This window comes from Neltuma alba, unplaced genomic scaffold (genome assembly GCF_004799145.2).
Source record: "Neltuma alba isolate B1F8T4 unplaced genomic scaffold, ASM479914v2 tig00012712_pilon, whole genome shotgun sequence".
In the NCBI taxonomy this organism is placed as follows: Eukaryota; Viridiplantae; Streptophyta; class Magnoliopsida; order Fabales; family Fabaceae; genus Neltuma; species Neltuma alba.
This window is the reverse complement of record NW_021637138.1, coordinates 252022-274650: the sequence shown is the minus strand read 5'-3', so window position 1 is coordinate 274650 and position 22629 is coordinate 252022. Positions and strand designations below refer to the sequence as shown.

General features: G+C 33.8%; 2 protein-coding genes and 2 pseudogenes across 4 annotated transcripts; all 4 read left to right on the top strand.

Annotated features, from left to right (window-relative positions):
* The first annotated feature begins 4070 nt into the window (after positions 1-4070).
* Positions 4071-6597, top strand: LOC114730112 (tropinone reductase homolog; annotated as a pseudogene).
* Positions 6598-8994: 2397 nt separating this feature from the next.
* On the top strand, positions 8995-10760 carry LOC114730113 (uncharacterized). Of its 3 annotated transcripts, none has more exons than XM_028917137.1 (4): positions 8995-9102; positions 9399-9542; positions 9661-9809; positions 10049-10760. In XM_028917137.1, exons 2-4 carry the CDS (start codon positions 9417-9419, stop codon positions 10164-10166), a joined length of 393 nt encoding a protein of 130 aa, XP_028772970.1. In that variant the 5' UTR covers positions 8995-9102; positions 9399-9416; the 3' UTR covers positions 10167-10760. The 3 variants fall into 3 exon arrangements, with proteins under 3 accessions (XP_028772970.1, XP_028772971.1, XP_028772969.1); XM_028917138.1 differs by having other exon boundaries at positions 9352-9542; positions 10321-10760; XM_028917136.1 differs by having other exon boundaries at positions 9352-9542.
* A 1393-nt stretch (positions 10761-12153) lies between these two features.
* On the top strand, positions 12154-14067 carry LOC114730111 (tropinone reductase homolog). The gene is made up of 5 exons (XM_028917134.1): positions 12154-12311; positions 12411-12618; positions 12783-12999; positions 13107-13219; positions 13679-14067. Exons 1-5 carry the CDS (start codon positions 12229-12231, stop codon positions 13847-13849), a joined length of 792 nt encoding a protein of 263 aa, XP_028772967.1. The 5' UTR covers positions 12154-12228; the 3' UTR covers positions 13850-14067.
* Positions 14068-14288: 221 nt separating this feature from the next.
* Positions 14289-17075, top strand: LOC114730114 (tropinone reductase 1-like; annotated as a pseudogene).
* Positions 17076-22629: the final 5554 nt, after the last annotated feature.

Genomic DNA, 22629 nt, shown 5'->3' with positions numbered 1-22629 from the left:
TGGTTTAATTCTTTTAACTTTTCAAGAACAATGGCAAGCTCATTCTGCTATGGAAACAAGCTGAATAAAACCAAGACCGATAAGTTTAATAAATAATACCATCTCCAGTTCTTTATACTGGTTAATTAATTTAAGTAGATTAAAAAATTAGTTAAGTTAATTATTTGTAATAAATAGGTATTGTCTTCCTTAAAATACCATCGCTGATCATGTGTATCAGCTAAAATTACCATTTCATGAAATCTTTAACATGCACACACTACACAAGATTACCTTAAAAAATAAATAAATATGAAAAACAAAATGAATTGAAATCTTATAGTTAAGAACAAAACTAGCTTCCAGAAGTGGTAATATTACTACATCTGGTATGTAATATAAGAGCTCATTTGACTTTTATTTTGGTCATAAATATAAGATTTTAATCCACTTTATCTTTTATATTTATTTTTAAAAAAAATATCCTTATAATAATGGTAATTCTAATTAGGGATGGAAACAGGCCAGGTTTGTCCTTAACAGGCCAGACCTATGGCCTGTAATAGACCTTTTTTTCTAGTTTGGGCCTGGCCTGTATAAAGGTCTAGCCTAGCTTGAGCCTGTTAAAAAGGCCTGTAATTTTAAAATTTTCAAAATGCATAAGCTAAAAAAAAATGTAAAATATACATATTGCATAATAATTATTTATTATTATCTTTTATTTGAATTTTAATGTCATGAGTAATATTTAAAACTTAATTACAGTTAATATTATTGAAAGCAAGTAATAATTATATATGAAAATTTAAAATAAGACTGGATATAAATATAAAATAAAAATTAAAAATAAGATAAAAAAAACAAACCAGGTCAAGTCTGACAGGCCTAACAGGCTTTCCAAGAGGTTCAAACGTGACCTATTAGGCTAAACAAACTATCAAAAAGGCCTGTGCCTTTTCTATTTTGAAAAAGGCCAGGCCACAGGCCCCTGACAGGCCGCCTAGCTTATTTTTACCCCTAATTCTAATCAATGCATTTGATTAGCAATAATATTTTAAAAAAATAATACCTATTTATTATAAATAACTAGTTTAATAGTTTTTATTAAAGATCATTAGTTTTTATATTAAAATCATGGTAGTATTTCTATTTAACTACATCAACAATAAATACACAGTTACACACATAATATACACCAACATAGTACCAAAAAGATGGAATCATGGAAAGGTGATGGTCTTAAGAAGTTTAAGGAATATCAGAAGCTAGGGTTCATATACTTTCACGCAAGCCGCCCAACAGCATCAATGGGTTCAAAAAGTTTGATAGATCCTGCTCAGTGTATGGTTCCTCTGAAAATTCATAGCCCTGTTAGTTCAGCTTTCACCTTTCCTCATTCTCTCTCGCACCTTCTCGCAACCCCCACTGGGTTTAAGTTCAGGTTTTTCTCCTGTCTCTTGTATAATATCTTTTGTATGAATCACCATATTTGAGAACAACAACTTCTCAAAGCTCTTTTTTGAAAGAGTTTTAATCTCAAGATTTCTACCAATATCATGTGGTGAAGAAATTGTCCCGAATTTATGAGTGATATTGACAATTTGGTATCGGTTGCTCAAAGCAGTGGTTTTCAATGGGAGAGAGGTCTCTCATTTCTCTTTCCTTCTATTTTCTTTTATTTCTCATTTCAATTATTAAATTAAAATTTGACATTATTGATTCCTTATAAGGAAGCTTGGCGTTCTGAAGAGGCATCAAGTATTATAATTTATTTTTCATAAACCAAGATATATTTCTCATAACATCTCTCTCAACTTTTTTTTCCTTCTGAAAGTTTATTCTATCTGTCTCTAAAATTTAAATATCTTTTACACTTGCTTGATATGAAGATGCCGTGTAGAGATCTGATCATAATGACAATAACGTGAGAAGATCCCTGCAGGCTGAAGACGGGGCTTCGAAATAACCAATGTGATCACCCGCAAGTATTTAAAATTTGAAAAGGACATATATCTTACCCGCATTTCATGTTACAAGGACCTTCAGGTCAATAAATGTTACGAGGACCCCGCAGAAGCTGGGAGGTTTTATTAGGTCTATTTGGATTAGCAATTGAAAAAATAACTTATTCTTAATTTAACTTAAAAAAAGTGAAGTTAAGTAAAAATTAAATTGAGTGATGTGAATATATTTGAATTAAATTTATAAAAGTTGGTTGTAAAAATTAGATTGGATAAAAAGTTGTGTGGATTATGATTGAATAGAAATAAATTTAGTTGTACAATTACCAATATGGGTTTGAGTTTTATTAGATATGAAAAATAATAAAAAAATAAATTTTACATAATACAATAAGTTAAAATTGGTAAAGTTAATTTGTATAATTACCCAAATCAGTATGAGTGTTATAAAAAAATAATAATTGTTAAAAAAATGAATTTACATAATATAATAAATTAAATTATTTAAATATGAAGAAGTGAAATTTCATGACTGAAATATTTTTAAAACATTAGAGGCATAACAAATTGTTGTAAATATATGGGAAACATAATTTGAATGGATAAAATAAATTAAAATTAAAATTTATGGTATTGTAACAAAGTTAAACAAAATAATATTACATAATTAATTAATTGAGAAGGAGGTTTGAGCGTATGGGGAACAAATGAGGAGGAGTGAGAAAAAAAGTAAAAAACTAATCATTTGATTCCATAAGCACGATTCTGATTTGAAAAAGCTCCCTCCATTTAGCTTACCAAAACGCATGATTTAATCTAATTTTGGTCCTGAAGTGAAATGGCCAAAAGCTCTTTCAAACAGCCTCTCATTGTCCAAGCGGGCTTATGCTCAGACTAAAAAGGTATTTGGATGAAACCAAACCATGGTTTGGAGAATAGTTTCTGAAGAATAGATTTTGGGGAAAATAAATTTTATGAAGAATAGATTTTGTGAAAAAGTGATTCTGAGAAATGAGAGTGTTTGGATAGTTGTTATCAGAAGCACTTTTTATATATACAAATTACTAAAAAAACATAAGTTAATATGATAATTACATAAAAGATAGATTTTATGATATATTTTAATTTGAAAGAATAAAATTATTAATAATATATTTTTTTACCAACATAATTAATAATACATAAGATAATATAATTAATGAATAATTAATGTGTATATATATTTATAATATATAAGATTAATATGTTTATAAAAAATTAATTGAGAGATGTTAAAGTCATATTATTATTGAGATCTACTTTGACAGGCACAATCATATTCTCCAATTTGAGCCAGAAGCAGAATGGATTCACTTCTTCTGAAACCATGGTTTTGGGTTCCAAAACTATGATTTTGGCCCAAACCATTGTTTCAAATTATGACATCAAAATTAATACTGTTTGGATGACATTCCACCCAAATTATGGTTTTGCCTCCCAAACCATGGTTTTGAGAGTCACCCAAACAGGCTCTAAGTGACTTTTGGCCCAACAAACACTAATACAGACAGATTATTGTTCGGTCTTGTCAACGAGTGCAAACAAATTAAAGTTGATTTGCAGAGACCAACAAGAGTTGGTCCAATTGATAAGGAATCAGCTCATAACTCACAAAGTCATGAGTTCAAATGCCGGTGATCTGTAAATACCTCTATAAGCACTTTTTGAGCCGGAAGGCATATCCTGATCCTGGTGAGTTTCTGAGACCTCACTCACCTAAATTTTTTTTGTCCCAAAAAAAAAGTTGATTTGCAGAGACAAGTGTAAAGTCTTACATGACGTCGTAATGCCCTGAGCTTTTGGAACTAGTCGGCCCCCAGTTTTTATGGCCTGTAACACTGTTTCTTTATACATAATAGGCCGTAGGTGACTCATAAACATACATCACATGGAAGCATTCAATTATAACCATATGCCTGTGCGTGTAAATACAAATACCACAAACGCTTCACAGACGCTTGTTGCCTCTTTTATATATATATATAATATATATATATATATATGTGTATATATCACCCACTCCAAGGTTTCCATTGATTAGCAGAGAAATAAACAGAAATGGCTGAAGCGATACTGCTCAAGACAAGAGATGGTCGCTGAGTGGGATGACTGCTCTTGTCACCGGAGCAACCAGAGGCATTGGGTTAGTTATCAGTTACTTCCATTTGGTTCAAAAGTTCTTTTCTATTTAATTTGGTCTGAGCATTTTCTATTACTGATTTATGTTCCTTGAGTTTGAAATAGGCATGCCATAGTAGAAGAATTGGCAGAATTTGGAGCAGTTGTGCATATATGTTCTCGGAACCAAGCAGACATCGACAGGTGTTTGACAGAGTGGAAAAGCAAAGGATTTAGTGTCACCGGATCAGTCTGTGATGTACTCTCTCGTCACCAACGTGAAAATTTAATGGAAACTGTTTCCTCCATTTTTCATGGAAAGCTCAACATCCTTGTAAGTTTCTCTCGTTTAGCGTCTGTCCGTCTCTGCTCTTTTCCTTCCATTCGCTTCTTCCTAATCTTGTTTTTGTTGTATTTGTCATTGTAATAACTCTAAGGAAGAGTGGAGGACTTGGTGATAATTTACTAAACCTGTAACTTCTGTATGCAAGCGATGATCTCATATTTCTCTGCTAAATTTCTGTTGGATCCGAGACGAAGCCACATGAAAATATGTGTGAATTTGATCCTATGTCCAACTAAAGAGGCATTCTGTTAGGTTCTAGAATAAGAATTGGCCTGGGAGAAGGAAGAGAGGGAAAAGAACAGATGAGAAGGTAGAACAGAGATGTGTGATAGAAAGAGCCTAGAATCAGCATTTGAAATCCTAGGAGAGAAGAAGAGGGAAATTCCTTAATAATATATTTTCATTCATACCCTAATGTCATCATACAGTAGACTTAAATAGGCTGAAAATGTGATTGAAAATAAATGACTAATAACTTCCTGATAACCTCCTATATTCTAAAAAAAAGATTATCAGTAACTGACAATATCGGGAGCACCCAAACTGGTTCTACCAATAACTAGTATTTAAATAACCCCACTGTAATACTACATCTGTTTCTAATTATAAGAGCTAGCTGACTAATTTGAGGAGATTAAGAAAAAAGTTAAGTTAGTTATTTGTAATAAATATGTATTGTCTTTTCTAAAATATCCTTACTAATCAAATATATTGGTTAGAACTACCATTATTAGAAGGACTATCTTAGAAAAAAATACATAAATATAAGAGACAAAGTGAACTAGGTTTTATATTTAGGACTAAAATAAAAATCAAACAAGATCTTCTATTAAGGACAGGAGGTAGTAGTCTGAAAGGATAACTGAAATATAAAACCACCCAAAACTGAAGATTAAAAATAACTAATTTGTACTACCCCTAACATTGGACTCTAACATTCAAAATTCTTTTCTCGCCTAAATTTGACCCAGAGAAAATTTTAAGGTGAAGTTTCAGCCCAAGCTTAAACATTTTTTGAGTTTCAGCACTACTTCTATGCTTCTGTAATGGAGTTCTGTGAATGGATTTTTATAAAAACAGACTACAAGAGCTATGTTGATTCGTTAACATTTTCAAAGTTTCAATCGGTCGTTTACAAGATCATATTCTTTCCTGAATGAACCATTTTCCATTGGACTTCGTTAAGATGTTTTCTGTTAGATAAACAATGCTGCCACAGTGATAGCCAAAGAAAGCACAGATATACTGCTGAAGATGTATCAACTATAATGCAAACCAATTTCGAGTCAACTTACCATTCGAGCCAACTTGCTCATCCCCTTTTAAAAGCATCAGGATATGGTGCCATAGTAAATATTTCCTCTCTTGCGGGTTTGAAAGCTTTTCCTAATGTTTCAGTCTACGCAGCATCTAAAGGTAAATCTTCTTTTCTCCCATCAATCATCTGAGAGGTAATCCAATTCTATCAGATAATTGGATATTTTGACTGATACAAAATCTGCGCACACATAATAATTTGATTCAGGAGCCATAAATCAAGTCACCAAGAACTTGGCTTTGGAATGGGCAAAGGATAATATTCGTGTCAATGCAATAGCACCCGGAGCCGTGATGACCTTACTTTTAGAGGCTTGCATGGTATAAACATTAAACGCAAACCTGTATAAGCATCAGGCAAATCAGTTTCCTGCACTTGCATTCCTCATTTACTTTGGATTTCTTGCATACTGCTATATATATATACTACTACATTTATATGTACTTTGCCACGTATTTATATATCAGGTCATAGTATTAATTAGTGAGACTTGGAACTGCTTGTAATGTGCATTGTAATTTGTCTTTTAGGAAAAATCAAGAGGAGAGAATGCAGCAGATGTGATAGCATCGGAAATTCCTGTTGGTCGAATTGGAGAACCTAAGGACATTTCAGCTATAGTTGCATTTCTTTGTCTGCCTGCTGCCTCATACATCACTGGACAAGTCATAAGTGCGGATGGAGGCCAAACAGTTTAAGAAGTTTAGTATTCTGGTCACATGTCAGCCAGAATAAAATTGTCTGTTTTTCAGTCTTCAACCCTTATCTCTCTGTTACTGATTTGGAGATTTTCGTTGACTAAGTTGTTTTAAGCCGACTCATGGATGAAGAATTTTCATTAATTTTCTTTTTTCTGCATTATTAATTTATTATCCGTTCATCCCTATCAAGCCAGAATGCTTTAAGGGACGTACATGGAATGAAACCACTTTGTCTCACACGGATGGGTCTTTGAGGAAAGTGTGAGGATTGTTCTGAGATGTGAACTCCAATCACAGGAACAATAATTGACCCGAAAAAGAAGAACCTTCAATTGCGGCGCAGGAATATGCTGAGAGTGGAGAACATGAGCAGCATCATTTCCCACTTGATAACAGAATTTAGTATGCAGTTGAAAATAATGGAATTTATGCACTTCTGTGATATTTATATTTCTTTTTGGTTATAATTGATTTCCCTCTTATTACTACTCAAATACTTAATGGAAGACTTAATTAACTAATTTGAATAGATTAAGGATGCTAGTTAAATAGTTGATACTACTATGATCCTAAATGATTATTAATGATACTACTCGTATCGTTAATATAAGATTTAATTAATTAATTTGAATAGATTAAAGAGATTAGTTAAATTATTTGATATGATATGTTTTTTTAAAACACCCTAATTATCTTCCTTAATTCTCTCCTTTTTTCCTACTTGATTATTATGGAGGGAATATCAAGAGGGTTAATCTAGAAAAAAATAGTAAACATCTGAAATAAGTTTTACATGTAGTACTTACATAACTCTCAAATCAAGTCATTTATTCACAAGAGAAGTATGATTTAGAAACCACATATATCTTCTTCATGCATATGAGTACTAATTAAGAAAATTTACTAACCCAAAACTCAATTTGGTACAAAAATGATCATGAATTATATGTCAAGATTTATAGAAGGGAAAATTGGAGATAAATTTCTCATTAAAAATTTAATTGACAAATAGGATGTAAGTACTTTGGTAACTTAATTTTTATTGTTTGCAATTTAACTTTCTTTATGTGCAATTTTTTTTGGGTGCAATAATCTTCCTTTGTGCGATATGTAACTCAATTTTTTTTTGTGTAAATAAAGTTCTCTTATGTGCAAGTTGTCTTCCTTATATACACCAATTCATTATATCCAAATAGTTTTAACAAATTATTTTCTCTTTATATAATTTACCTTTTTTGTGCAATCAATCACCCTAAAAACTATTTACTAATTAAATTTGTAAAATTGTTTGTTTTTTAATTTTTTCCCTGACAACGTTGGGCTTAGCAACAACACCACCGGCGGTCACCCGCATCTCCATCTGGGCCTCACCGCTGCCTCTTCCCTCTTCATCTCCCCCACGATTAGGGGTGGAAATAGGCCAGGTCAGGCCAGGCTTTGCTCTTAACAGGCCATGCCTGTTTTGAAGCCTATTGGCCTGAGCCTGGCCTGTGGCCTGTTACAGGCTTACTTTTCAGCCTGAGCCTGGCCTGTATAAAGGCCTGGCCTGGCCTGAAGCCTGTTAAAATGCTGTATTTTTAAAAAATTCAAATTATAATAATTTATTTTTAAAAAAAGCTAAGATAAAAAAAAAACGTATATAATAATTTAATTTTTAGTCTTATCTTTTATTTAAATTTTAGTATCATAAGTACTATTTTAAATCTTAATTATAATTTATAAGAATATTATTGAAAACTAATTGTAATTATATGTTAAAATTTGGAATAAGACTACGTTTAAGTACACACAAAAAATTAAAATTAAGACAAATAATAAAGAGGAAAAAAATACTAATTTTATAATGAATAAAGAGGGTATCATACTAAATTAAATAATACGTAAGTTAGTTAATTTATCATTCTTGGAACCAAATTTTTCTTTCCTATTTTCTTTATTTTTTAGATTTAAAAATCACATTATTTATTGATATTATTATTTTAAATTATATTTTTATTCACTTGTCATCTAAACTTCAAAATTTAAGAAAAGATCAAGCTATTAACTATATATAAATTAAAAAATAAATTAAAGAGCACATTAACAATAATAGTATTAATTAATTTTTTTATATTATGATTATAAATTCCTGACAGGTCCAGGCCGGCCTAACAGGCTTAACAGGCTTTTTAAAAAGCCTAAACCTAGCCTATTTAACTAAACAGGCCTTCAAACAGGCCTGAGCCTGTCTTTTTTGAAAAACAGGCCAAACCAGGCTAGGCTAAATACAGGTCAAGCTATAGGCCCCTGACAGGCCGCCTGGCCTATTTCACCCCTACCCACGATCATCAACCTCCTCCCTAGGCTCCAGCGAAGTCTGTCTTCTCTGTTCCAATTCCCTCGTTAGATTGCTGACTGCAGAAAAGGTACCATTAACTTCTCTTCCTGCCGCTGTAGAATCAGAGACGGAGAGAGCTAAAAACTTGATAGGCTTGCTTCCACCGGAAGTTCAAGATATTATAAATATAGAATCTTCAAAATCCTTAGTAACGAGGCGACGCAGCTTCTTGTCTTCCAGGATTAGCAGTGGTGTTGTCAGAAGAAGGCGCTTTCAAGAGGCAGCAAGGCTCACCTGCAATGAAATCGCAATAAGAAATTAAGGTCCAACAAAGTCATTGTAGATTAGAAAAATGACACTTCTCGGCTTTGGTTTTTTTTACCCCCTACTGAATTGATCTTAGATGCATTTCTTTATATTTTTCGCGATCAAGTTTCTTTTTTGGCATTGCATTATTAAATAAGCCCGCTATGGATCAAACGGGCCCTTATTTTATTTTCTTTTAAGCGAGCACTTGAAATTTGGCCCTGCAGAGTCGAGTCGAGTCAATCCCTATTGCTAACTGAACGCAGGAATTTGGATGGATGGTCTATATTGTTTGAGAAATTGCATTTGATAGGCACACATATTCGACGATATGAATCCTAGGTCATTGCAAACGTTGGTTATGGGAACTGGAGTCATCTTGGGTGGGATTCTTACTCTCAACCTGGCTTCTACTGTTACTCTCAAGACCCTTCATCTTGTATCTGAGAAAAAACGGGTAAAAACTAGCTAAGATTCATGTCTTTCGGGAGTTTTTCTAACTGTTCCCCCTCCGGTTTTGATTTGCTTTTGTTCCCTTCACAAATGAGACGTTTGAGAATGTGGGTTTTGTGCAGAAAAAGGTTGCTTTGCCTTGCATGGCTTGTAGAGGGAAGGGGTTTTATATATGCAAGCTGTGCAAAGGAAATTCCACCATTGAATGGTCCCCTTTGTATGACCCTATTGCCATTAATCCTTGCCTTTGTCCTACTTGCGAGGGAAATAGGTTAGCTCTTTAATTTCCTGATTCCCTTTTCTTTTGCTTCTCCTTGATATGCAAATTTGCTTATTCCTATGTTGAATACTGGGGAAAGAATTTCCTCCATGTCTCACTATACTTGCTGAGTTCTGTAACGTAAGAAACAGATCATTTCATATCGAAAGTACTTCGACGCAATCCAATTATTTGGTGTCAAATTGATTAGAATTATAGAAAGTGATGATATAATCTTCTTCTCGTGGAAGAGTTAACGGTGGGATGCTGAGTTATAAAATTTGTCTAAATATTATCAGTGACCTCATGGCAAAGCTAACTCCTTGTGGACATTACTTAGACTCCTGTTCCCTGATAACTGATTTATGAATATAAACTGACTCTCCGAACGCTTAGAATTCAGTTAACTTGAAAGCTATGCTTTCTGTTGATTCTGTCGATGAATTTGAGATTAATGTGTTCTGCACCATCCTTTGTTATATAAACTGTTTTTGTTTTCCAATGGTTATACATGGTATTGCAGGGTGCAACGCTGTCTAAACTGTCTAGGAAAGGGCTACGATTGATCCGTTTAGACATGCTGCATTGTTTTATGTTCCAGTGGACGGTGATTTTCTAAGTGAGTGACTTGCCTTTAACTTGAAAGTTTATCCCTACTCAGTTACCTGTTGCCTATTCCTATGCCATGAAGACTCTATTTTGATATTTTCACTGTTTCTGTTTAAGGATTAAGGAAGCACCAAGCTCCGATGTTGGACAAACCTTCATTATGCACCAAATTCTTTACGTTAGATTAGTTTACCGAGGAAGATGTTCACACTATTGTCTGCAGTATCGTACTGTCATGATTGAACATATTTCTGTTTATGTATTGATTTCCTCAAGGTATGGCTTATTAACACGATCTCAATCTCCATCTCTCCTACTCTAATTTAACTTCCTCAATGAGGACCCGTTGTAATTTTTTCGGTGTTAAATTTTCTTACGCCGAGTGCTTCTTCATACACTGGAAATAGATAGTTGTTGTTTTTTTTTTTTATTCAAACGAGGGCTTACTTAAGGCCTAAAACAAACTAAGAGACTACCCTATAGAGGAACTCGGACCAAGAGCTTCTTTATCCACCAGCGATCGAAGGTTCTGTGGACGTGAGACCCAAAGGTTGGTGGAGGAGAACCCATGCCAGAGCATCTGCCAAAGAATTCTTTTGCCTAGATATATGCATCAAAGATAGTTGGTTCTTTTTTTTTTTGCCACAGAAAGGTAGTTGGTTCTAATTGTTACAAGCAACTGTCTTTTTTTTGTTCTGGCCTCGCTTAGCCCAACTAGCCAATTTTGGACAAGAAAACAAAAAAATTAATTGATGGAGTATTTCGCCCAAAATAAAAGTCTATGGGGTCTAAAACTAATTGTAGATGTTGAGGAGATAAATTCCAAAATGTTCTGAATGAGAGAAATCCTTTGTAGATATTGAGGAGATAAATTCCAGAATTTTCCGAATCAAAGAAATCCTTCGTATTATTATAGCCAGAAAAGCTGGGCCGTGGCGTTTCCAAAGATCCAAGGCATCATATCATATAACATCACCAAAGACTTTACAAGAGTTTGTTTCTTTCTATAATCGGCCTGCACTTGCATTTCGTGACTCATAATGTTTCGGTTAGCCAAGCTTTCACTATCACTGTCTTACCATGGTCTGGTATAATTTTTTTTTTTTCAAATTAAATCCTAGCCTGACGGCATACAATCGATATGAAAATTTATATGACAAAAAAGTGTTTTATATTCACACTGTGTTCTTCGAATATCATCAAACATATAGAAAGTGGTGAATGCTTTGTAAAAGGCATTAGTAATAAATTATAAATAATATGAAGCATATCTAGTATATAAATAAAATAATTAAATCAGGGAAGGATGCTAGAGTTTAAGAAAATTTGATGTTAGAACTAATGAGAAATAAGTTTGAACTTGAAGATTTCTTCCATCGATGTTGATTTACGAAGTATCTTACTCTTCTAGGATAACTTATGCGGTCCTAATACATTCTCCACTGTCGTCCAATCACTTGGAGATCCGAATCTACTGATCAGCATCAATAACACTATCACGGTGGTCCTGCTCTTGGAAGCCATTGTATTGTATTGTTTTGTCAAGATTCACCGTTGTCCACCCAAAAAAAGAAAAAAGCTTCACTGTTTCACTATAGTTTAGCGAATAGGGCAAGTGCAGTAAGGCTCGTTCCAACCACCACGTCAACTTTTTTGCAACTTGTCCACTTAATTTTAGTCACTTTCAAGCATTCATTTATAACCACATATATGCATCTTATGTTTGTTCATCTAAATATGAATACCACAAACACCTCACAGACACTTGTTGGTTTATCACCCCCTCCAAGGTTTGCATTGATTAGCAGAGAAATAAACATAAATGGCAGAAGCGGTACTCAAAGACAAGAGATGGTCGCTGAGTGGGATGACTGCTCTTGTCACCGGAGCAACCAGAGGCATCGGGTTAGTTATTAGTTACTTGCATTTGATTCAAAGTTTTTTCTATTTGATTTGGTCTGTGCTTTTTCTGATACTGATTTATGTTTGTTGAGTTGGAAACAGACATGCCATAGTGGAAGAATTGGCAGAATTTGGAGCAGCTGTGCATATATGTTCACGTAACCAAGCAGACATCGATATGTGTTTGAAAGAATGGAAAAGCAAAGGATTTAGTGTTACTGGATCAGTCTGTGATGTGCAGTCTCGCGACCAACGTCAAAATTTAATGGAAACTGTTGGTGCCGTTTTTCATGGAAAGCTCAACATCCTCGTGAGTTATATATCTATGAAATCATGTTTTCTTCTATGCGTAGCAGAAAAAGATATATTTAGTTATTTTTATAAGTGGGGAATTGACTTTAGTCTCTACTAGTTATCCTTATCTTTGAGACATGATCATGTTTTAGTGGATTTCATCCAGTGATTTCGTTTTAGATAAACAATGCCGGGACAAGTGATGTTAAGGAAAGCCTGGATAACAAAGCTGAAGATATATCAACTATGATGAGCACCAATTTTGAGGCTACTTACCATTTAAGCCAACTAGCACACCCTCTTCTAAAAGCATCAGGAGATGGTGCTATTGTAAATATCTCCTCCATTTCCAGTGCCAAAGTGCTGCCTCTTGTTTCAGCCTATGCAGCTTCCAAAGGTAAATATACCTTCTTTTTCTCTCATCAATCGTCTGCTTCACCTCTGACTGATAACCTAATTACCTGAATACTTTGATACGACACCTGCAAATTTAATTTGATACAGGAGCCATAAATCAAATCACCAAGTACATGGCAAAGGAATGGGCCAAAGATAATATTCGTGTCAACGCAATAGCAGCTGGAACTGTGATGACCGTACTTTTAGAGTTTTGCATGGTATAAGCATACCAGTTTCCTGCACTTATGGTCCTCTATTATTTCACGGAAGCTTGCATGTTGCGGTATCTACAATTATATTTTAGTATTCTCATGTTGGGACTTGAGAGAGCATACATGCTGAGGAGATTATTTTAGGCATTATGTTTCACTTGATTTCAAGAGTATGCATGTAAATGAGTTTGGAACCACATAAAACTTCCCTTTATAGACTACAAACACTTTGCATTTGTGTTTCCTATTATTTCATGAAAGCTTGTATATTATTCTAATATTGTCATGTTGGGACTTGAGAGAACATTACCTGTCAAAGAGATCCTAATTGGGTTTGAACTCTAAGGCATTAGATTCAAGGGTCTTCTTCTTTATAAATTTAAATCCTCTCTTCTGCATGTTAAATTATGTTATCCAATGAGACTTGGTACTGCTTATGATTCCCGTTTTAACTTGTTTTCTCAGGAAAAATCACCAATGGGAGAAAATGCAGCAAATGCTTTTGCGTCCCAAATTCCTGCTGGCCGAATAGGAGAGCCTAAAGAGATTTCAGGAATGGCTGCTTTTCTTTGCCTTCCTGCTGCCTCATATATCACTGGACAAGTTATATGTGTAGATGGAGGTTTCACTCTTTAAGTAGTTTAGCCTCATTTGTAGTTGCTTCAAGTCAGCCAGAAACTCCTACCACATATCATATGTAGGAGCTGGCCATGCTCAGTCAAGTTCACATTAGAAAGCTGCTGTTTTGTTATGTTGACAGCGTTTGAATTTATATTTCTTCAGTAATGACTTTAGTATCCAGACCTCTTCTTTGTTTAATGAAAATGTATAGCCCTAATATCCTTATTCACATGAACCTTTCTTAGCTTAAAGATTATAAACATACTACAACCTAACCAAATTGAGAAAGACTTGTCTTCAGTGTCAAATGGCAAATAATTTGTTCCAGTGACTTAAGTATCCTTTAAAGGTTCGATGTATTAAAGAAAAGTGTAGCAGTTTGAGTCATTCTTTCATCTCTCTAAAGGGGATTTATATTTTAACTTTTATCGCCTTCTAAATCAACGATGATAAAACAATGCACTGCTGGCTGTGAAACCTAACAATCCAAAATCTGCTATGAGGTGATTGGTTTCATTCCATAATATGTTCCTAATCATAATCAATGTTAGAAGAGTTTATTTGCATTGTCTGAGAAATATGTTGTTTGAATTTCACTGTCACTATCTTTGGAGAGACACATCATACGGTTAAGTAACTGTAAACAACCATGGAACACTCTACTATTTATAATCACATGTCAATCATTATTCAAGTATTCTATCATGGTAATAAAGAATTTAAAACCCAAACAACAATGATTTTCATGGTAAAAAGTTTGAAAAACAATTTCAAACTGTTGGCCACAATAGAAAATAACAAAACTCAATATTTACTGCTATGAATAAAAAATGACTTGTGATTGCGAAACTCCACAACACACTATCATGGTAAAAAAGATTTAAACATGATAGAAAAGATTCAACGTAATTCAAAGTATGTCAAAAGTAGGCTAGGGCATGTTCGAGACACAATACAATAACTCACCATAATCTCACTAAAACAAAGCATGCATGAAGCTCATCTCACTGGACCTGTCTAAACATACCCATTTAGTCCAAACATTTCCAACTCAACTATAATCCAATTCATAACTCATAAAGCCATTCAAACAGAAACTGCTGGTCTCTTTCTTTCTCCCCCGCTCCCCTCCTGTGCTCTAGTGCAAAGATCAACTTCAAAGACGAAAGGCAGTTACAGAGTGGGAAGCGGTGAGGCCTAAGTAAGTTGTCACTTATAATTTTGAGAGCAATCTATCACTTGGTTTGTACTTCCAGACTTTAACTGATCTTTGTTCACACCCCTCACCTATCGACTACTTTTAATGGCTTCTTTTGTTTGATTCTTGGGCTAATACACATTCTCAAATTCCAGCTCATTGGCATTCTGAATTAGTTCCAAAAGAAATAGATACAAGAGAGAAAGTACTTCGATTTTCTTAGGTCTCTGTGTGCTCTTAGGAATCTATTTGATTATATAAAGCTGACATCACGTCCAATATCATAAGAGTCCATTTTTATCTCTGGACTATGGTCCTATGATCTTTCACTATGTTGCTAACTTCCAAATCCAAGTGATTATGATTCACAAGCAAGCATTTAATCGTCACCACATGTTTCCATCAATAATATTACAACTACCAGATGCTATGATCTTTGTAAACAAGTGGACGTGTTGATTTCCTCTTTCAACATCACAACCAGCTCAAAGAAAGTGCAAGTTTTTTTTCTGCTATACACCACAACTCTTAGGATTCCATTGTTTGGCGACAAGAGAAATGAGCAAACCAAAGTTGCTCTGCAAAGACAAAGGGTGGTCACTGAGTGGTATGACTGCTCTTGTGACAGGAGGAACCCGAGGCATTGGGTTAGTTATTACTTAAAGTTAATTAATAGTTATTCTTTATTGATCTTTACTTTCTGCTTTGGATTAATTTTTTCTGTCGATTCAAAATTAGGTATGCCATAGTGGAAGAATTAGCAGAATTTGGAGCAGCTGTGCATATATGTTCACGTAACCAAGAAGACATTGATAAATGCCTAAAAGAGTGGGAAAGCAAAGGATATAGTGTAACAGGATCAGCTTGCGATGTACTATCTCACAACCAACGTGAGAATCTAATGGAAACAGTTGCCTCCATCTTTCATGAAAGCTCAATATCATGCTAGGGCTTCATTGATTAGCCTTCAGACATGATCATGATACTTCTTTACTAAACCGGTTGAGTTTCAAACTGTAAATTGTTTTTTCTCAGATTAGTAATGCTGGGACACTAATATATAAGGAAGCCAAAGATGGGACTGCTGAAGATATGTCAACAATAATGGGAACCAATTTTGAGTCAGCTTACCATTTGAGTCAACTTGCATACCCACTTCTAAAGGCATCAGGATGTGGTAGCATAGTAAACACATCCTCTACTTTAGGCGTGAAATCCTCCTCAAGTGTTTCAGTCTATGCAGCATCTAAAGGTATCTTTTCTTTTCCTCATTAATCATCAGCTTCACCTGAGAGTTATTTGACCTTTACCCATCTGCATAATTTTATTCAGGAGCTATGAATCAAGTCTCCAAGAACTTGGCATTTGAATGGGCTAAAGATAACATTCGTGTGAATGTTGTAGCACCAGGACCTGTGAAGACTGTGCTATTGGAATATTTTATGGTATACACACCAGAAAATATGTCCAAATTGTTTATGTATCTCATGAGTCATATCACTTGTCTATTTTCAAGTACAGTAGCAGATACAAGCTTTCAACTTGAATATCGTTATGGAAAACAAAGAAATCTTGAATAATTTTTCCATTATCTACTACTATATTTGAATCACATTCCTCATGTTATCAAATGGTACTGGATGCTATGCTAAGTATTTATGTAATCTGCATTAATTCTAACTGTTCTTCTCACAGAATGTATCTAAAGGGAAAGATGTGAATAATAAAGCGTCAGACACTCCTGTCGAATATCGTGTAGAAGAGCCTAAGGAGATTTCAGCACTGGTTGCTTTTCTATGTTTACCAGCTGCTTCATACATAACAGAACAAATTGTATTTGCAGATGGAGGTTCCACATTGTAAAAAAAGGAAAAAAGCCGGTTTTGTCACTGCCGGGTTACCCTGTAAATTTCTACGATTGAAGCCAGCTATGAGAAACTCCAAATTAGTGACATGTTATTGGAATGTGTGTGTGGTTGTTGTTTGTACCTGTCACTCAACAGACGTTTGAATTCATCAGATTATGATCTTTCTTTCCTAACATTTCATCCATCCCAGCAGAAAGTTCCACACTAAGTTTAATCTTCAATTACTTCACCAAGTGGGAAACACCGAATTTTTCAGCTTGTCTTCTCTTGGATTTTCTGTCTGTTAAAGCTATGGATGAGAATAAGGCACTACAAAGATCAACAACAGGTTAAGTTATGGGTAGTGCTCCTCTGGTATGATGACCACACGTCTCATTCCCATTCCACAATCTACAACTACCTTTGAACAAGGCAACTGGCAACGTGTAGAATGAGTCTGACATCTTTGGATCTTAATTTTAAGGGGCGGTGAAATATTTCTTAGAAATAGAAATGAGAATATGAATGCGATGTGATGGAGTAAGATCAATGTATAGTCGCAGGAATCTTGACTATTTACATGGGAATAAGAACAGGATTTGTGGACTGAGTGTATTTGGTTGACTTATTTGCAAATTCCTTTAAAATTACACACGTTCCCAGCTTCCCAATAATTTATTGGAGCTTTGATGAGCAAGAACAACATAGTAATGATGTTTCGGAAAAGATAGCTGGTTAAACAGTTATCATAAGCTTTCTGTAATGAATGTATGTGTAAAATTCATTTTCATATGATAAATTTTTGTAACCGCTATCAAGAGCTAACCATATCATTGCGTGGCTTGGTTGGATAAAATTTAATTTCTGTCCTGAAAGTTTTCTGGTAGAAAACTGTGTCTTGGAGATCATGTTAATCACATAAATCTTGGTTTAGCAGTCCCCTGGGCATTAATGATTCATTGCTAACTAAAATGGTGTGAAACTTGCATACAGGGATCCTCGTTGTGTGAAAATTACATATAAATTCCCTCCTATGTGAGAATTACATATCAATTCTTTGATTTACATGGTTTGCTTAGCAGGTCTTCATTGAGTTGTGCACCTTGTCTCATCTATCCTGTTTAGTTGAATGAAGTTTGTGTTCATGAGGGTTCGTTGGGAGGGACTGGTATAGAAAAGGCCTATGATAAAGGTATTATGTTGCTCTCTTATCCTTGGGTTGATTATTGTTAATTGATTTGTTTTGCTAGCATGTTGCCATTATTGTTATCTTCTTTTTAAAAAAAAAAATCAACAGACACTTCTATAAAACAAGTAGAATGATTACAACTTAAAAAGCCAGCTCACTACAATTACTTAATTTGAATAAAGCCCAACCAAACCAAAAAAGTTAGTCCCGCTATAATTGAAAGGAAAGGCAGCGAATAAACACAACTAACGAAATGTAACGAGGATCAGGAATTCGGTTAGCAGAAGGGGCTAGTCTCTTATAATATAATGAACTAAGCTTTGAATTCCCACTAGAATAGATATCCACATTTAGTGTCCGACAGTACCTCGAATATGATTGTTTTCAATAGGAGAATACCTATGCTCTAGCAAAAAAAAATATATATATATAATGTGTTGGTGGGTGATCTATAAGTATTCTCTTCGTCTTAAAGTATACCTCGAGTCCAGTGAGCCTTCAGGACTCAACTCATAATTTTTTTCACAACTAAAAAAATTGAAAAACAAACTGCAGGAAGAAAACGGAAATACATGCAACTAAAGATCTTCCAACTTCGATCCTATCCTGAACATCTTCCAACTTCGATCCTGTCCTGAACCACACAACACCAAACAAACTGATAAGAGGAATTTGTATAATCCTCGCTGGAAAGCAATTCCTCGGAAACCCGTGGTTGATTATTGTTAGTGGGTATCGCTGCTTTATATTGAATGCATTGGGTACAGTGTAGAGTTAGATTGATTTTGGGAGACTGATGACATGAGCTTTTAACTTTTTTTTTTTTGGGCAAAGAAAGAGGCTTAATGCCCAAACAACAGCAACTAAAATATAATGCTCCAATACTTAATGAATATCCTAATTGCTGAGTTAATTTTAGTTTTAAATATAAGTATATTTTTCATATTTATTAATTTTTTAAAATTATTTTTATTAATACTCTCTTAACTATAATCAAGTAGAAGAGAGAGGGAAGATATTAAAGAAGATAATTATGATGTTTTAGAAAAAATATATCATATTTCGTATAATTAACTAACTTATTGAACTTTTTTAGTATAATCAAATTAGTTAAATAGGTTTTACATTAAAAATAGAGGAGTATTTAGTTTCATATGAGAAAATATATTTTTGCTCAGTGAAATAGCACTTGTAACACCTCACATAGTTATATCCACATACGCGATAAGATACTTCATTTAAAAGTCCATACGTGTTTCTAACACTTCAACAGGTCATAATTTCAAAATATTTTTGACATAACTTAACAAAACAAATTATTGAAGTCTTATAGTCATGGCAAATAAAAATATAACATAGGATGTGCAGACAATGCAATTTTCTTGATGCACCTTCTCACACTTGGCACACTTTTAACTATTGGCAGTGTTAGTGATAGGAGTTGTAGAACCCCTATAGGAGCTCTTTCCCCACTGATCTGACTCCGTAGAGGTCCATTGAATTGACTCCCCGAAGGTCCACCAAATTGATTTTTGGAGGGCTAATTAAACTACTTCTTTGAACTGTTGAAGTTGTAAATATTCTTCTCACTGATTCTTCTCATAGGTCTTATGAATGGAACGGACCTTGTATAAGTGTAATATCTTAATATTTTAATTAAAAAAAGAAAGATAAAATAATAATATTTTAATACAAAAAAAAAAGAAGGAAGCAACTTTCCACACTTCCGTTGAAAAATTGAACCATGGAAAATGAGGTATGAAAAGTTGGGAGAGAGTGGAAAATGGGGATAGCGTGTGGAAAGGGGAAAGAAGACTTTAGGATGAGTTAATGCGTGAAGAAAAAAATAGAGGAGCAAGTGAATGTTAGAGATAAAAGGGAGAGTGGACGCAGAAGATGAGGCATATGCGGAGAGAAAGAGAGAGAATAAGAGAAAGAGAGAACGAGAGAGAAGTAGAGAAGTTCTGGCATTTTGAAGGATAATACAAGCTTTGGGGATTATCTAGGTACACAAATATAGTTCTTTTTATCAAACTTTCTTCATGAATATTTCTTATATATTTTATGCTTCCTAATAGTAGTATTACTATAATGATTAGAGAAAATTTTGAAACCTATATATGGGATAAGTTTTGAGTTTGGGTAATAGATAATTATAGAAATTTAGAGGTAAATAAGTTGTTAATTTTAATCGGTTTAGTTTTGTCCATTTGTTAGTTTTTAGTACTTAAATTAATATTCCTAGTTGAAAAATATGTTATATATGATTTATATCATATTTTACCAATTAAAATTAAACTAAATAATTTATTTGGGTACTGTAATATATTATTGAAATTTTAATTGGTTTAGTTTTATTTATTAGGTGACTGAAGGTTTTTAAAATAATTATTTTAACTAAAAATTTTATTACTTATGAAAATATATATATATATTAAAATTATGATTAGATTAGTTATTTATAAATATTTGAGGTGCTATTGAATTTTTGATGGTTTGATTTTGAAGTTTAAATTTAAAATGAGATTTTTAGAACTTAGAACATAATAATTTTATATTTAGAAATTTTGGAGAATCCTTTTTATTAAGGTAAATAATTTGGACGTTGTAAATTAAATTAGAAATCTAATTAATATATATAAGCTTAATTAATTAATTAGCTAGCTTATATTAATATGTTGTTATTAATTGTGTAGATTAATTATTGGTTGAGTAAAGGATTGACCTTGTGATAATCCTTTTTATTGTTTTGGCGAGAGGTAACCATTTTCCACTTGTCATATATGCTAATATGTTATTCATGAGTATTTTGTTATTTTAGAATAATGATGTGTTGTTTGAAACTAGAGTAGATATATTATACCTTTTAAGCTACGAAAATTGCCTTGTGGAATTTTTGGAATTGTGATTGAGAAGTTTGGAAAAGATATATGATTTATGTCTTATGGATTACACTGAAAAAAGATTGAGATATTTTTGTTATATTGTGAATGATTGGTTGTTATTTGGAATTTTTGATTGAGCTCTATCTTACCACGTGATAAGGCCGCTATTGATGCATATTGGTTAGTTTCTTCCTTCGTCCCTCATAGTGAGGGATAGGCCTTTGTGGCTTCTTATTCGTCCCCTAGAGTGAGGGATAAGCCTATATGTCTGATTAATCCCCCATAGTGAGGAATAAACTTATGTGGCTTGTGTGTTAGCCCCCATAGTAAGGGTTTGGATGATTGAAATTACATATCTATGTTTTCGAGAATTAATAATTGTTCCACTTGACACCTCACGAGCACGTGTTAGTATGTATGATAAGTTGGAAAATTGGTTACTGAGGCGTTTGTCTCACTCTGTGGTTTTTACTATCTTCAGGTGATAGTTCAGGTGGTGACCCATAATGAAAGGCTCCAGAGGTATAGTGTGCTATTATAGCTTGTATAGCCTCTCGACTTTTGTTATATGTGATGGTTTGTTATATATTGCCACATAGGACCCATATACTCTAATACTATAAACTAATACTTTTAATTACTACTATCTGATATGGGAGTCATTGGAAGGCCAGAGATATTTAAGACTTTGTGTGTTACTCTTTTTTTATAGTGTTGACTTTTGATTAATGGGCTCCATGACTTGTATTAAAATGATTTATCAATTCGTATGTTTGAAAGTATAAGTTTGGTTTGGGCTAATGGTTGAATGATATTTCTGGATTTTGGTAGTCTAAGCCCAAGTTAATGATCGATGTTGCTCGTAATATAAATTTATTTCTTTTAACCATGATAGCGATTTTAAAATTTTAAGGTTTTTTTTTTTATCATGGTTAATCATTCAAATAAATTGTTGGATTGAATCTAAAATGGTTTTGAAAGAACAGTTGTCACAATAAGAGTCCTTTCTCTTCTCAGCTTCCTCCTCTCTCATTCTTCTAGTAATGATAGGCAATTTGGTGCACATCTTTTCAAAATCATCAATCTCCAAAAGTGCTAAAGCCGTTCTTAATTCTAACTTGGCCTTTTCCAGTAGCCTATCAGCTATCCATTTTGAGTTATATTGCATCTACAGATAAGTAGTGTATTTGACTAACCGGAGGAAGCGAGTGATGGAGTCTTCCTCATTTAAGTTTCCCTGCTTAAAGGCATAGAAATATGCTTCTTGGTCAGCTCTAAGGGCATTAGGAAGATAATGCTGGAAGAATTTCTTCTTGAACCTTCCCAAGTTATCTCTGCACTCTCAAAAGGCTTGACGCTACCCACCACTTTCTTGCTGCCTTTTGTAATAGCTGCTCAGCAACTTGCACTTTTTCCTGTGAGATGCAGACTACTATTCTGAATATAGTTTCCAACTATTCTATCCATTCTTCAGCTTCAGATGGATTCAACCTACCCTTAAATTTAGGAAGATCAAACTTCCTAAAACTTTCCTAAAGCAGTGTGATAATCATGAGGTTGCATTGAGAATGTGCACTGCTATCACCTTTCGATTTAGTACCTCTAAGGGTATCGCTTATTGATTGGTGGTCACTAGTAGTGGGACAGCATCAAGCCTTTTGAGAGTGCAGAGATAA